General features: G+C 37.5%; 1 protein-coding gene across 4 annotated transcripts in view; it reads right to left on the bottom strand.

The window, feature by feature from the left end:
• The window catches only part of phldb3 (pleckstrin homology-like domain, family B, member 3), a 75,970-nt gene that overhangs the window by 6,122 nt on the left and 52,348 nt on the right, over positions 1 to 17,500 (bottom strand). For all 4 annotated transcript variants that reach the window (XM_062029852.1, XM_062029851.1, XM_062029853.1 and 1 more), the window contains 6 exons: positions 10,847 to 10,948; positions 10,664 to 10,763; positions 8,330 to 8,513; positions 4,290 to 4,371; positions 4,043 to 4,174; positions 1,175 to 1,382 (listed from right to left, as the gene is read on the bottom strand). In XM_062029852.1, the coding sequence (XP_061885836.1) occupies positions 1,175 to 1,382; positions 4,043 to 4,174; positions 4,290 to 4,371; positions 8,330 to 8,513; positions 10,664 to 10,763; positions 10,847 to 10,948 (808 nt within the window). The remainder of the gene's footprint in view (positions 1 to 1,174; positions 1,383 to 4,042; positions 4,175 to 4,289; positions 4,372 to 8,329; positions 8,514 to 10,663; positions 10,764 to 10,846; positions 10,949 to 17,500) is intronic.

Here is a 17,500-nt window from a genome sequence, read left to right as displayed (position 1 = left end):
AGGATGGATATCACTCAGTGTTAAAAGCCATGGAATAAAAGTATGTTTTTAAGAGAGATTTAAAAACAGGAAGAGAGGAGGCTTGTCTAACACTCAGAGGTAGGTCGTTCCAGAGCTTGGGAGCAGCAGCAGCGAAAGCTCTGTCACCTCTAAGCTTCAGCCTTGTGTCCGGGACCGTCAGTAGCAGCTGATCGGCTGATCTTAGGGATCGGGTGGGACAGTAAGGCTGAAGGAGGTCGGAGAGATATGTTGGTGCGAGGTTGTTTAGACATTTAAAAACAAATAAAAGGAGTTTAAAATTGATTCTGTAACGCACAGGGAGCCAGTGAAGGGACGCTAATATAGGGGTGATGTGCTCACGTCTGCGGGTCTGTGTTAGCAGACGAGCAGCAGAGTTCTGCACGAGCTGCAGGCGGGCGAGGGAGGCCTAGCTAATGCCTACATACAGGGCATTGCAGTAGTCTAAACGAGTCGAGATAAAGGCGTGGATTAATTTCTCGAGATCATGTCCTGATAGAAGCGGTTTCACTTTCGCTATTTGGCGTAATTGATAAAAGCTTTTTTGTACGACGCTGCTGATTTGTTTTTCGAATTTAAAATCTGTATATAAGTCCACTTTGAAGTATTTTTTTGCGAAAAAATTGTGTATTTTGTGTGCTTGCCATAAAAAACATGTTTTTTCTTAAGAAAAAAGTATAAAAAATCATGAAACTTATTTAAGTGTCAAAAGTTAAAAAAAAAAAAAGTGTTATATTTTAAATTTTTATGAGTGGGGTGCTTTTGTATTCCTGAGAATTTTGGTGGGATTCTATTTTTTTTTTTTAAAGTCTTTGCTCAAAAAATAATAATGAATTAAAATCAATGTTGTTAGAAATGATTGACCTAATTAAGGCTCTAATTACTTCACATCAAATATTCCACTGTGAAATATTTTTTTGGGGGGAAATATTGCGTATTTTGTGTTTTTGCCATAAAAAATTGGGTTTTCTTTAAAAAAAAAGATTTGAAGTTGATATAAAGATTTAGGCGTTGAATGAAAACATGAAAAAAATTAATATACGACTTATTTTTCGTATTTTTATGACTGAGAGCCTTCCGGGTCCCCAGGACCAAACTTGGGAGGAGCCCTACTGTTTAAAAAACCCCTCTAAGGACAGCGAGCACCGGGACTCACCCGTGTAGTAAGCCAGGCGCCTGTGGTCCACGTCAAACAAGAACCATCTCTTCTTCCAGGTCTTCACCCTCCCGCCTTGCTTGGTCAGGAAGCCCGCGCAGCGCCGAGGCGTCATCCGCAGGTCGGTGCAGCCGGCGACGCCGTGACCCAGGGACTCCACGTGGGCGCGGAGGTCAAAGTGCGGCGAGAGGAAGAGCGGCAAGCTGTGCTGCAGAGACACGCGGCGTAAGGTCTACACTTTCCAACTGAAACTTCTAAGGGTGGATTAGGGGAGACTCCACACACCTTGATGATGAGGTGACTAAAACTGATGTTGACAAACAATGACAGAGAATGAACAGAGCTATCTAAAGGTCCAAGAAGTCTCTATAAGATTAAAGATTAAAGATTAAAGTACCAATGATTGTCACACACACACTAGATGTGGTGAAATTTGTCCTCTGCATTTGTCCCATCCCCTTGGGGAGCAGTGGGCAGCAGCGGCGCCGCGCCCAGGAATCATTTTGATGATTTAACCCCCAACTCCAACCCTTTGTTGCTGAGTGCCAAGCAGGGAGGTTATGGGTCCCATTTTTATAGTCTTTGGTATGACTCGGCTGGAAATGGTCCTGCTTGGATACATTACCTTGACGAGTATCAAAACTGAAAGTTGACACACATTTTCTTCACTCTCTCTCCAAGCTGGTACTTGAAGACGCCATTATATCATATCTGTGTGCGTGTGTCCAAACTTTTTCCACTGAGGGCTACACACTAAAATATCAAAGCATGCAGGGGCCATTATGATGTTTTTCCTTTTTTAAGAACCAGTGCAATATATAGGTTTTTTTTTTTACCTTTAGGGCTCCCCTCAAGTTAGAACCCTGGGACCCAAAAGGGTCTCAGTCATAAACATTTAAAAAATAGGTCATAAATTGTCATTATTTGTATTTATTTATTTATTTAACACTTACATCTCTACATCAACTTCAAAATCTATGTGTCAATAAAATATTATTTTTATGTTAAATGCCCTTTTTGTCGAAACCCTATTTTCTAATGGCAAAAACACAAAATATGCAATATTTTCCCCGAAAAAATATTTCAAAGTGTAATATTTGATTTAAGGTAAAATAGGTCAATAATTTATAACAACTTTTATTTTAATTCATTTTTTTTTTTTTGAGAATTGACAGTTTAAATAAAATTCTACTAAAATGATTGGGGATCAGAAAAGCTTCAGTCATATAAGTGTTAAAAACAAGTCATAAATTAAAAATATTTTCATTATTCAACGCTTAAATCTCTACATTAACTTCAACGTGTATCTGTCCAAAAAAAAATGTACTTTGATTTTATGTTTTATGCTCTTTTTGTTAAAAACCCAGTTTTTTATGGCAAAAATTAGAAATATGCAATATTTTAAGCCAAAACACATTTCAAAGTAGAATATTTGATGTGAAGTAATTGGAGCCTTAAATAGGTCAATAAATCATAAAACTTTTATTTTAATTAATTAGTATTTTTTGAGCATTGACAGTTTTAAAGAATAAAAACAGCCTGCTTGGCAGCTTTGCGTTATTGGAGTCAACATTGCAATTGTTTTGTTATATTTGACGTTTGCTCTTTTATTCCACTATTTAATGTTTTTTTAAATAGAGCTTTTTGAATGTGCCACGGGCAGTAAAAAATTAGCTGCACCCAAGACACACTTTGGACAACCCTGCTCTAACATGTGCGCCGGCCATCTTTTATTTTGTGAACATGCGAAATCAAATCTAATAAATAAAAAAATATTTTCGACTAAGTTTTTTTTTTTTTTTTTTTTTTTAAAAGGCATGCATCTAAACTTTGTCTTTTAGGTGACCAAGCAAAATATTGTATAAAAATGTCACGCCAGTAGACCCAAGGATTAGTTTTCTCTGCGGAAATTGAATAAAAGCCTTTTTTTTGGTCACTTAAACAGAAAGTGGTGTCATGGCGCTACTGTATGTGCAGAGGAAAGCTATGAATCCAGCAGAGAGCGCTGTTTTACAAGTCAATTCACTCAACATTTTCCACCAAGAAGATTTTTTCCCAGCAGGCACAAGACATTGATACAATGTTGATTATACGCACATGTCCTTTAAAACTGACTTTGAAACAGAGTTACAAAATAGTTCTATTTGTAAATTGAGACAACGTTGATGTCTAACGTTGGATCCACGTTGTTGGTTGGGAAATGACCAAAATTCTATGGTCAAATCAATGTCAGAACCCAACATTGATTAAACATCAAAAAGCATGTTGTTTCAATGTTGTATTTGTGTTGTAGAATATGGGTTGGGAAATGACCAAAATTCAATGGCCAAATCAACATCAGAACCCAACATCGATTAAACGTTGTCAAAAAGCATGTTGTTTCAACGTTGAATTTTTGTCGTAGCATATTGGTTGGGAAATGACCAAAATCCAATGGCCATAACAACATCAGAACCCAACATTGATTAAACGTAGTCAAAATGCATGTTGTTTCGACGTTGTATTTGTGTCATAGAATATTGGTTGGGAAATGACCAAATGTGTTGTACTTTGACAATAACTGCATGTTTTTGTAAGTGTTTCTTGGCGCGTAAAACTAAAATTAAAAAGGTGTTTTAATGACTGTGAGAGACATAATGTAGGGTTTAAAGCTGGAGTATCAAAAAATAAAATTATATATATATATATATATATATATATATATATATATATATATATATATATATATATATATATATATATATATATATATATATATATATATATATTGTATTGGTTTTGAAAATAAAAAATATAAAAATGGCTCCCGCATGCTTTGATTCCCTCAGTGGAAAAGGTCTGGACACCCCTGGTTTAAGTCAAAAATACCTCAGGGGAGTTAAGCAGGGAACTGGTCTGGCTGTCCTGTGGTTCTGGTCTGCGTGGCCTCTCAGGATCCGGTTTGGTCGAGTTAAGCTCTCGCGGTCTTCTCTCCTCAAGCAAAAGTTGCTGTCGCTCTTCCTGTGTGAACACAACTTTGGAAATCAGCGTTTCCAACCGTGCAAAGTCGGGCTAACGTGCTTCGTCAGTGAAAGGGAGCATGGTTTGAGTGACACGGTTCTGCGGAATAACGAACCCGCTCTCTGAGCAGCCGCTCCCGTTCCGCTTTGGCTTCCCGCAGCTTCCTCTCAATCTCCACCAGATCCATCAGACACGGACTGCAAGAGTCAAAACACACAAGTATTATAGAAGTTCATCTTGGAAATGATCGTCTACTGATCATCTGCAATTCGGCCCACGAGACATGATTTAATAAGGAATCTTACCCACAGGGAAATTGACTACATTTTAATAGTTTGACAATTTTGAAGCTTTTGGTTTGTCACACTCAAGTGGGAAACTTGAGTAATTCATGGCAAAGACCTTTAAAATGATGCCGTAAGTGGGGGCCATTCTCAGCATATACTTACAGTTGTGGCCAATGTTTACATACACTTGTGAAGGACATAATGTCATGGCTGTCTTGAGTTTTTAATAATTTCTACAACTCTTATTTTTTTGTGATAGAGAGATTGGAGTACATACTTGTTTGTCACAAAAACATTCATGAAGTTTGGTTCTTTTATGAATTTATTATGGCTTTACTGAAAATGTGACTGTATATGACGCAATGCAAACAACTTTCCCTAATCATGGTGCAAAAAAAATAAATAAAATCCAACCGTCACAAAATGTCAACACACATGGTCAGACAACACAACCTGCTTACTGAACATTGTGGGTATCTATAAATTGCGTACATGCACCATAAAAAATAAAAAGTTACACCCATTTAAATCCATTACAAAGCATGATGAGAAAAATGAAAAACACTCTCAATCAATCCTCACTTATCCATGTTTGGCGCATTTTAGCTGCTTGATACAGTATTTCTGATTGATTACAAAAAACTTGTCACGGAAATAAACAAGGTCGGAGTTGAACTTTCACATACTCTTAATATAAATAAATGATAATAAATAAATGGGTTATACTTGTATAGCACTTTTCTACCTTCAAGGGACTCAAAGCGCTTTGACACTATTTCCACATTCACCCATTCACACACTGATGGCGGGAGCTGCCATGCAAGGCGCTAACCAGCACCCATCAGGAGCAAGGGTGAAGTGTCTTGCCCAAGGACACAACGGACGTGACTAGAATGGTAGAAGGTGGGGATTGAACCCCAGTAACCAGCAACCCTCCGATTGCTGGCACGGCCACTCTACCAACTTCACGCACGCACGCACGCACACGCACACGCACACGCACACACACACACACACACACACACACACACACACACACACACACACACACACACACACACACATATATATATATATATATATATATATATATATATATACATAAATAAATATATACATTTATATACATACATATATGTGTACATATATACCTACATACACATACATATAGATACATACATATACACAAACATACACACACACACATATATATATATATATATATATATATATAAATATATATATATATTTTTATTTTTTTTATTTGAGTTTGTGAAAAATGTATTTGAGTTAGTGAAACATTTTTTGTGTTCGTGGGACATTTATTTGAGTTTGTGAAACATTTTTCTGAATTTGTGGGGAAAAAATTGGAGTTTGTGAAAAAAAAATTGGCGTTTGTGAAACATTTTTTTGAGTTTGTGAAACATTTTTGTGTTTCTGGGACATTTATTTGAGTTTGTGAAACATTTTTTTTAATTTGTGAAACATTTTTTTGAGTTTGTGAAACATTTTTGGGGTTTTTTAAAAACCTTTTTAGGAGTTTGTAAAACATTTTTTTGAGTTTGTGAAACATTTTTTGTGTTTGTGAAAATGTATTTGAGTTTGTGAAATATTTTTCTGAATTTGTGAAACATTTTTCTGAATTCGTGGAACATTTGTTTGAGTTTGTGCAAAAATGTTTTGAGTTTATGAAACATTTGTTTGAGTTTGTGCAAAAATGTTTTGAGTTTATGAAACATTTTTGTGGAGTTTGTGAAACCTTTTTTGAGTTTGTAAAAAAAATTGAGTTTGTAAAACATTGTTTTTGAGTTTGTAAAATATTTTTGAATTTGTGAAACATTTTTCTGAATTTGTGAAACATTTTTCTGAATTTGTGGAACATTTTTTTGAGTTTATGAAACATTTTTTGGAGTTTGTGAAACCTTTTTTGAGTTTGTAAAATATTTTTGAGTTTGTGAAACATTTTTTGTGTTTGTGGAACATTTATTTGAGTTTGTGAAACATTTTTTGTGTTTGTGGAACATTTATTAGAGTTTGTGAAACATTTTTGTGTTTGTGGAACATTTATTTGAGTTTGTGAGACATTTTTTGGAGTTTGTGAAACATTTTTTGGAGTTTGTGAAACATTTTTTTGAGTTTGTAAAAACATGAGTTTGTAAAACATTGTTTTTGAGTTTGTAAAATATTTTTGAATTTGTGAAACATTTTTCTGAATTTGTGAAACCTTTTTCTGAATTTGTGGGGAAAAAAATTGAGTTTGTGAAAAAAAATTGTGTTTGTAAAAATGTATTTGAGTTTGTCAAACATTTTTCTGAATTTGTGAAACATTTTTCTGAATTTGTGGAACATTTTTTTGAGTTGGTGAAACATTTTTTTGAGTTTATGAAACATTAGTTTGTAAAACATTGTTTTTGAGTTTGTAAAATATTTTTGAATTTGTGAAACAATTTTCTGAATTTGTGAAACCTTTTTCTGAATTTGTGGGGAAAAAAATGGAGTTTGTGAAATTGTATTTGAGTTTGTGAAACATTTTTCTGAATTTGTGAAACATTTTTCTGAATTTGTGGAACATTTTTTTGAGTTAGTGAAACATTTTTTTGAGTTTATGAAACATTTTTTGGAGTTTGTGAAACCTTTTTTGAGTTTGTAAAATATTTTTGAGTTTGTGAAACATTTTTTGTGTTTGTGGAACATTTATTTGAGTTTGTGAAACATTTTTTGTGTTTGTGGAACATTTATTTGAGTTTGTGAAACATTTTTGTGTTTGTGGAACATTTATTTGAGTTTGTGAAACATTGTTTGGAGTTTGAAAAACATTTTTTGGATTTTGTAAAACTTTTTTAGAAGTTTGTAAAACATTTTTTTGAGTTTGTAAAACATGTTTGTGTCTGTGAAACATTTTTTTTTTTAGTTTGTGATACATTTTTGTGTGTTTGTGGAGTTTTGCAGAAATTTCAATCTATACTTAACGTTGAATGTTCCAAAGTTTTCTTGGATAAGGTCATTCAACTCCAGCTAACCACTCCCCTGCTTCCCCCGGTCCCAAATAGCTGTCCAGAATATGCCTGTAATATGATTCTTTGATTTTTGGACCGCCAGACTCAGCATGTCCTTTACATTTACACTAATGAGGTGAGATTACGTCTGCCAAATTGAACTTCAGGTCAGTCCCTGGCAATTAGGACGTTTTAAAGTGTATAACCTTGAACACGGGGTGTTTTATTTCGAATGTAAACCGGATAATTTTAGCTGAACGGACCCAGGGAGTTGCAGCCACACACGCTGATTTTGAATGGAAACGGAAAGAGTCCGCCGTTCCGCATTCAGTGGAAATCTAGTTGTGACTGGACTGCACAGATACTTTAGTTCTGTTTTGTATTTACAGAATTATTAGTGCCCTCAAACATTTATAAAATAAACTGTCGTTTATGCATTTGTTTTAAAGAATTAAATATATGTTCAAGACCTTTCATTGTCATATTTAAGATTTTTTACAAGATTTTAAATTAATTCAAGACATTTCAAGGTCTTGAACTGAAACAATTGGACTTTAGACTTTTTAATACACCGCAGGTTCCCTGTTGTTGTAGTAGATTCCTCAAAGCATCACAGCACTCTTGTCATATAAAGGATCTTTAACTACTGTTTTTACAGTAGGTGCTTAAAAGCCGCAAAGAGCTCCTGTCATTTAGAGGATCTTTGTTTAAAAAGAGTGCTTTATGACGTATTCATCAGGACTGTGTTATCCATTTCATGGAATAGGAGTTTTAAGATATGGCAGAGCCTTAAATGAACTTCAAATACAAAATAAGAACAATAGAAGAGGAAGAAGTCAGGTCCTAAACACACAAAAGCAAAGAAAGCTGACCTGGTAGCGCGGGAGCACGGCGTGCTGTTACACGGCGTGAGGCGCTCGCAGCCGTTGACGCTCTCGGGTCTGAGCCCGCTGACGTGCCCGCTGACGTGCCCGTTGAGTCTCTGAGGAGAGGAGAGCGGGAAGGTAAAACCCTCCGAGGCAGGATGGCCGCCTCCTGGGAGCATCCTCACCAACCCTGAGAGGAGAGAACCACGACAATTAGGAGGCTGGCAGGAGACGTGGCGTGTCACCGTTTTCCTTTCCATGAAGGCACACTGGCAGGGCAAAAATGTCGGGGCACGTGGCCATTATACACGCAGGAAATAAAAAATGAATATAATTGGTCCCCATTTTAAGTCTAAGCTTCTTCCACACCAAACTCCTCCAAGCATGCCTTTGTGGACCTTCATTTTTCTGCACTTGTTCCTACTAAGTTGCAAGTAACACTTTTCCAAAGTATCTTGTTATTATACAACATATTTTCCGCCATGCGGCCCCTGAGCTAACATGAGTGTGACACCCCTGATGTAGGCGGTTATTCTGATTAGATGAACACCGCCGCACATAAAAGGAAAGTACGCCTGAGCACGTCTACTCTTCTGTGGCACCATTCAGTATTCATCCTGTACTTTATTATTTTCATTTTATATTGTTGTGGTGAGTAAATATTTATCATTGTATCATTGTTTTATTGTTTAAAGGCTTTGAATGGTAATAATTGTCATCATTTATTTTGGTGTTTTTCGACCTTGATATCAGTGTATCCTTAATAAATATTAAACAACTAAGCATGTGCTATATAAATGAATAAACTGAACTGATTCTTCATTCATCACTCCAATACTCTATTCATCACTTTACAATATAACTAAAACGATTCTTACTTACTTAACCGCCCCATGTGTGATGCCTGTGGGAGTGTTTTCATGCATCTTTGTACGTGCTATCATAATGTAATGAAGCTAGCGTCGTTAGCATTAGCTAATATGCTAACACGTTTACAAGTGTCTTTGGTTTGCATTATTAATGGCATTCTTCTTATATTGTTTCAGTTTCACAAATTCCTCAGTAAATTCACCAAAATGTCACCATGGAGTTATTGAGTCTGTTTCAATCAATCAATCAATCAATGTTCATTTATATAGCCCTAAATCACAAAAGTCTCAAAGGGCTGCACAAGCCACAACGACATCTGTTTAGCTGATTGGAGAGCTAGCTTCTTCGGCTAGTGGGTCCATGACGATGACTTCTGTTTTGTTTTATCAGTCGTTTTACTGCCATGTTACAGACACAGTTTGGAAACAGTATGTATTTAAACATTTCCAAAATCTTTCAGTGTAAATAACTCATGTCACAACGTATATATTTGCGACTTACAGTCCTGTGCGGCTAATATATTAGATTTTTTCCCCATAAAATTTTGTAGTTGCGGCTTTTGTACCAGTGTGCATGTCCGAAAAGGACTTGGAGGAAGCAAATCTTATTTAATCTTACCATTTTTAGTTATCAACACGTGTTCACTTCCTGTTCTCATTTTGTAACACAAATTACGACAATGAATTTTTAAATACAAAAGTTCTCTTGAATAAATAGTTTAGTCAGTTATGATTCGAATAATGTGGTGAATAATATCTAATTTTCTATAAAGCACAAAAAAGGGAATAAGCGGTAGAAAATGGATGGATGGATGTCTACCAGAATTCTTTGTTTTTGTACTTTGTAAACATTTTTAGTTGAAAACGCATCATATCAGTACATTTTTTATTAATCTATTCCACAATTTAATTTCACATACTGATATGGTGAAGGTGTTAAGTGTATAAAAAATTTAATTTTCTCTAAGGTTTCATTCCTCCTCTTTTTTAGAATAATTGTGATGCATTCTTGGGTGTAGCAGGTTATAATTTGCTTTGTAGATAATTTTAGCTGTTTGCAAATGCACCAAATCATTGAATTTCAATATTTTTGATTCAATAGGTTTGTATGTTGTCTATATTAGTAGCACAAACATACACATATGCAGCATGCATAGAAGTGTCCAATATAATTGGTGTATTGTACTGCTTTTAAAAGTGAAACATTTCAAAATGGCCCCTCATTCTTTGATATTTTTTTTCTAAAAAAGCTTGAACACCCCTGCATTAAAAGCCTACAAGAGTTTTTCTGGCTCGTCTGGTCTGTGCAGGTCAATCCGGCTTTTCACCAGCATGACAACAACCAGGACTTTTCTAGAGACACGCCTTCCATTGGGCTGAATGGAAGCGAACAAACAGTCAAGACAAACGAGGGCTTGAGCGGCGCGCAAAGAGAGCGACCCATTGTGACGTTGAGGCGAGGGCATCTCACCCTGCGATGACAGCGGCCTATCCCTCGGTTTGCTGCTGCGATGAGAGCTGCGTCTCCGTGGAAGACCGCCAGAGTCTTTGTGAGGGTCCTTGCTTGGGTCCTACATTGAGAGAAAAGGCAGTGAACACCTAAACCAAACTAAAAACAGTCCATCCAGTGTGCATCTTGAAGACAGCCGCAGACCTGAGAAGCCTTGTGAACGGTTAAAGGTGACAGCGACATCATGCAGGGGGCGGAGCTGGTGATGTCCGACCAATCGGGGACCGGCTCTTTCTCTTTAACAACCTGTGGGGCCACATTTTGAATTTTAGTTTGAATTTGAAAAAGAACACTCATGTAAAGAGAGTCGCGCGGCTTTCCTACTGAATATGGACGTACGATCAAATCCAGAAAATGGCGCACGCAAGTAAAAATTTGGATGTATTAAAGTGTCCGCACGCACAATTCCAGGCATTTTCTTTGTCACATCACAACCTACTTGGAATCCTCCGCAGACCTGTGCGTGGCTTGGCACGCCCAGACCACGCCCCCTTATACATATGCAAATCATATTGAAAATAGCCATCCCAGCAGGCACAAGATATTGATACAACGTTAATTATACACAGATCCTTTACAACTGTCTTCAAAACAACGTTGAGGAATAGTTGTATTAGTAAATTGGGACAATGTTGTCCAACTTTGGATCCACGTTGTTGGTTTAATAAATTAACCAAATTTCAATGGTCAAATCAACATTGGATAAATGTCGTCAAAAAGTTGTATTATTGTCGTTGAATATTGGTTGGTAAATGACCAAATTATAATGGTGATGTGACAATCTGACATTGAATAATTGTGGTCAAAAACATGTTGTTCCAACGTTTAGTTTGAGTTGCTCAATGTCAGACCTAATTCCACAAGTTCTCAACATTGTTTTAATGTATTGTGCCTGCTGGGATTTGCTTCAGCTGGCCACGGTCTGACCAATCACAAGGAGGTGCATCTTTCTCGTGTTTCGAGCAAACTGCAGAGGATTCTCCGAGAACTGAACACAGGCGGGAATAAAAAAAGAAATGGTCGTGTCAGAAAGAAGGTGAAGAAGAAGATAGATGTGCGTGGCCAAAACTGACTCGGGGAAATAATTGCTGCACCTCGTTTGAAAAGATAGTCGCTACGATGACACGTAAATTTTAGAAAAGGTGGGTGACTGATTAATCCAAATATTACGAACAATAATTTACTGTAACTCATTACAAAATGCGTTTATACAGTTGATCATATGAGTCAGATTACAGTTTAATGTGAAGCACCTGCCTTTTTCCTGCTTTGAGCATGTAAGCTAAGGCCCACATAACATACGCAGAATAGGTATGTTTGTTGTCAGCTGATAATAGCAATTTAGCAAAAAGATTAGCTACTAATGTTAGTTATCATAACAACAACATGACTCTAAATTGTTATTGCTTGTCTGGAACCGCTTTTGAGTATGTGCATGAGTTCTGGGAGAGCACCAGTTATCTTATTCAGCCCCAGCGATGATTTGTACTAAATTTAATCTATAAAAGTGAGAAATATAATGTTTTTGTTGAATTAGTTTATTTAAATCACTCATGGTACTATATGATAGCCAGTGGTGTTTTTCTTATATATTTTGTCTAAAAAATGTTTTACTTTGAGCCAGTGATTTACAACAGCTTTAAAAGTAGAACTTGAGAAGTAGAACTTGAGAAGAAGAACAACATATACCTGAACATGCTAGCTGGTCAAGAGTGCAACTTAAAAATAATGTTAATATGTGAATGTAATGTTAGCATGTAGCTAACGTAGCTATATAGTACAAATGTTGCAAACGTTTGTGTCCTCCTGTCCCACTCCATAATGTTATTTTTGTATGTGATATATGACATCTTACGTTGTTGTATGTGATGTATAACATATTACATATATACATTGAAAACAAACCTTTTATTATTAAACTATTACCTGTTATATACTATGAACATATGTATTTTTCTAACATAATTTTGCTTTGTTCTATTTTAAAATTGTTGCTGCTCATTGTACTCTGTGGAGAAGTTGTTTTTTTTAGAGATTTCTCCAATCCTTTTAGACACTCTTTCTTTAATAAAAACGATTGGCAACAAATCGAGCATCTATTTTTGGTGTTTTTGGTAACTGTACCCTGTGGACTTGTCAGACCACAGAACACTTTTCCACTTTGTATCAGTCCATCTTCGATGAGCTCAGGCCCAGCGAAGCCGACTGCGTTTCTGGGTGTTGTTGATAAACGGTTTTCGCCTTGCATAGGAGTTTTAACTTGCACTTACAGATGTAGCGACCAACTGTAGTTACTGACAGTGGGTTTCTGAAGTGTTCCTGAGCCCATGTGGTGATATCCTTTACACACTGATGTCGCTTGTTGATGCAGTACAGCCTGAGGGATCGAAGGTCACGGGCTTAGCTGCTTACGTGCAGTGATTTCTCCAGATTCTCTGAATCCTTTGATGATATTACGGAGCGTAGATGGTAAAATCCCTAAATTCCTTGCAATAGCTGGTTGAGAAAGGTTTTTCTTAAACTGTTCAACAATTTGCTCACGCATTTGTTGACAAAGTGGTGACCCTTGCCCCATCCTTGTTTGTGAATGACTGAGCATTTCATGGAATCTACTTTTATACCCAATCATGGCACACACCTGTTCCCAATTTGCCTGTTCACCTGTGGGATGTTCCAAATAAGTGTTTGATGAGCATTCCTCAACTTTATCAGTATTTATTGCCACATTTCCCAACTTCTTTGTCATGTGTTGCTGGCATCAAATTCTAAAGTTAATGATTATTTGCACAAAAAAAAAAGTTTATCAGTTTGAACATCAAATATGTTGTCTTTGTAGCATATTCAACTGAATATGGGTTGAAAAGGATTTGCAAATCATTGTATTCCGTTTATATTTACATCTAACACAATTTCCCAACTCATATGGAAACGGGGTTTGTATATAACGGGGACATCTCTACGCTGCTGACCCGTCTCCGCTCGGGATGGTTCCTGCTGGCCCCACTATGGACTGGACTTTCGCTGATGTGTTGGATCCGCTGTGGACTGGACTTTCACAATATTATGTCAGACCCACTCGACATCAATCAATCAATCAATCAATGTTTATTTATATAGCCCTAAATCACAAGTATCTCAAAGGGCTGTACAAGCCACAACGACATCCTCGGTACAGAGCCCACATACGGGCAAGGAAAACTCACCCCAGTGGGACGTCAATGTGAATGACTATGAGAAACCTTGGAGAGGACCGCATATGTGGGTAAGCCCCCCCCCCCTCTAGGGGAGACCGAAAGCAATGGATGTCGAGTGGGTCTGACATAATATTGTGAAAGTCCAACACATCAGCGAGAGTCCAGTCCATAGTGGGGCCAGCAGGAACCATCCCGAGTGGAGACGAGTCAGCAGCGTAGAGATGTCCCCATCTGATGAACAGGCTAGCGGTCCACCCCGGGTTTGGAGCAGAGTAGAAAAGAAAAGAAAAGAAACGGCAGATCAACTGGTCTAAAAAGGGAGTCTATTTAAAGGCTAGAGTATACAAATGAGTTTTAAGATGAGACTTAAATGCTTCTACTGAGGTAGCATCTCTAACTTTTACCGGGAGGGCATTCCATAGTATTGGAGCCCGAATAGAAAACGCTCTATAGCCCGCAGACTTTTTTTGGGCTCTGGGAATCACTAATAAGCCGGAGTTCTTTGAACGCAGATTTCTTGCCGGGACATATGGTACAATACAATCGGCAAGATAGGCAGGAGCTTGACCGTGTAGTATTTTATACGTAAGTAGTAAAACCTTAAAGTCGCATCTTAGGTGCACAGGAAGCCAGTGCAAGTGAGCCAGTATAGGCGTAATATGATCAAACTTTCTTGTTTTTGTCAAAAGTCTAGCAGCCGCATTTTGTACCATCTGTAATCTTTTAATGCTAGACATAGGGAGGCCCGAAAATAAAACGTTACAGTAATCGAGACGAGATGTAACGAACGCATGGATAATGATCTCAGCATCGCTTGTGGACAAAATGGGACGAATTTTAGCGATATTACGGAGATGAAAGAAGGCCGTTTTAGTAACACTCTTAATGTGCGACTCAAACGAGAGAGTTGGGGTCGAAGATAATACCCAGATTCTTTACAGAGTCGCCTTGTTTAATTGTTTGGTTGTCAAATGTTAAGGTGGTATTATTAAATAGATGTCGGTGTTGAGCAGGACCTTGAGACACTTGTGATTTAGGGCTATATAAATAAACATTGATTGATTGATTGATATATATATATGTGTATGTATGTATACAGTATGTATGTATATATATATGCATGTATATATATGTATGTATATATGTATACATACATATACATATATATATACATGTATACATACATATATATATATATACATACATGTATACATACATATATATATACATACATGTATACATACATATATATATACATACATGTATACATACATATATATATACATACATGTATACATACATGTATACATACATGTATACATACATAAATGTATACATACATATACCTGTATATATACATAAATGTATACATACATATATATATACATACATACATGTATACATACATACATACATATATATACATACATACATGTATACATACATATACATACATACATACATATATATCCCCCAAGGGGTAACCCTCGACAAGCCCACACCCAGACAACAAACGAGAAGGAAATCGGCAAGTTCGCCAGCTCCGACAACCACCACGTGCACGTGCTGCCACAAGTCACAACATCGGCCACCACCCCTGTTTTGTACAGGTTTTGATTGGGGTATGTCGTTTGTCGTAGAGAAGGACGTTAATGACTTTTGTATTATCATCAGCAATAACCTGCCATTAGCATGCTAGCTTGTTTCTCCAGTCAATGAGCAGTAGTGAGTTTATTGAAGTGCGGTTATTAATCGTGGTTTTACTGTAATGCTAACTGCAGTTTATCATTAAAAGGGCCCTATTATGCAAAACCAAGTTTTCTTATCTATTGGTAGCTGCTGTTGTGTATTTGGATTCTGCAAGTACCAAAAATTGTAAATTAAACCTTTAAAGCATTACGGGGATATTTATAAAACAATCTTTCCCTTCCTTTATACTACTGCTAAACAATTTGTTTGGAATTTGCCAAAATTGTGACTTTTTTCCCATTGGAGGGCGGCATGGCATAGTGGGTAGAGCGGCCGTGTCAGAAACCTGAGGGTTGCAGGTTCGCTCCCCGCCTCTTGACATCCAAATCGCTGCCGTTGTGTCCTTGGGCAGGACACTTCACCCTTGCCCCCAGTGCCGCTCACACTGGTGAATGAATGATGAATGATAGGTGGTGGTCGGAGGGGCCGTAGGCGCAAACTGGCAGCCACGCTTCCGTCAGTCTACCCTATGGCAGCTGTGGCTATGAAAGTAGCTTACCACCACCAGGTGTGAATGAATGATGGGTTTTCACTTTTCTGGAAAGTGCTTTGAGTGTCTAGAAAAGCGCTATATAAATCTAATCCATTATTATATACATACATACATGTATATACATATATATACATCCATGCAGTGGCGTGCGGTGACGTTCATGGCAGGTGAGGCACTGACTTTATCACAGTCAGATTTACAAACATATGAACCCTAAAGAGTATCTTATTCACAATTTGATTGGCAGCAGTTAACGGGTTATGTTTAAAAGCTCATACCAGCATTCTTCCCTGCTTGGCACTCAGCATCAAGGGTTGGAATTGGGGGTTAAATCACCAAAAATTATTCCCAGGCACGGCGCCGCTGCTGCCCACTGCTCCCCTCACCTCCCAGGGGGTGAACAAGGGGATGGGTCAAATGCAGAGTACAAATTTCACCACACCTAGTGTGTGTGTGACAATCATTGCTACTTTAACCTAACTTTAACTTTACACTTACAAACTGTAGCACACAATAAAGCACATTTAATTAAAAAAACGTTATAATGGTCTTACCTTTACTTATAAATGCGGGAGCGTTGTGAATGAATGAAATATGAATTCCGCGCTGCATTCTGCAGGTGTACCTAATGTTGTGTCCCTGTCACGGCTCCTCCGGCGCGCCGCGCGAGCATTGTTGTTTTTGCACTTTTTGGCTTCTTGTTAAGTGACTTTTTTTGGGTGGATTCGGTCTTGCACGTGGAGGGTCTGGGTGTGGGCTTTGGCTGGTGTGGCGCTCCCGTCGGGCGATGCATTCTGCGGCGGAGGTGCTTGGCACAAGGAGGCGGGGTTATGATACGAGCCTCACACAGTGTGTCTTGGCAGCAGTTTTATGATCGCTCAGCACTAAAAATACGTGACACACATACAGTTGTTGACAAAATACACTGTACATTATATACCTCAGCTAACTAAACTATGGAAATGTATAATATAATTCATATAGCAATACGGTCTCACTGCACAGCAGGCCAGCAGTTAGCCGAGTCATTGCACAATCCATGGTGAGGCACAACTGAGTGACGTGCCTCAACTGGCTGCTGATCACCGCACCGTCTCTTCTCAGTATTTGAACGGCAAATGTGAAAATAAAAATAAAAATAATCTAAAACTGGTGAAGTTAAATGGAAAATAACTTTAGTATAATCACTGGATACATATAACAATTTAATGTTTTTTTTTTTTCTTTTTACTTTTTTTTTCTTTCCATGATGGCAGGTGAGGCCGTGCCTCCCCTGCCTCTAGTGACTGCACGCCACTGCATCCATGTATACATACATATATACATGTATACATACATATATACACACATGTATACATACAT

This window comes from Entelurus aequoreus, linkage group LG20 (assembly GCF_033978785.1).
Source record: "Entelurus aequoreus isolate RoL-2023_Sb linkage group LG20, RoL_Eaeq_v1.1, whole genome shotgun sequence".
NCBI lineage: Eukaryota > Metazoa > Chordata > Actinopteri > Syngnathiformes > Syngnathidae > Entelurus > Entelurus aequoreus.
Note: the sequence above shows the minus strand (reverse complement) of the source record. Positions and strands in the feature narration are given on the sequence as shown.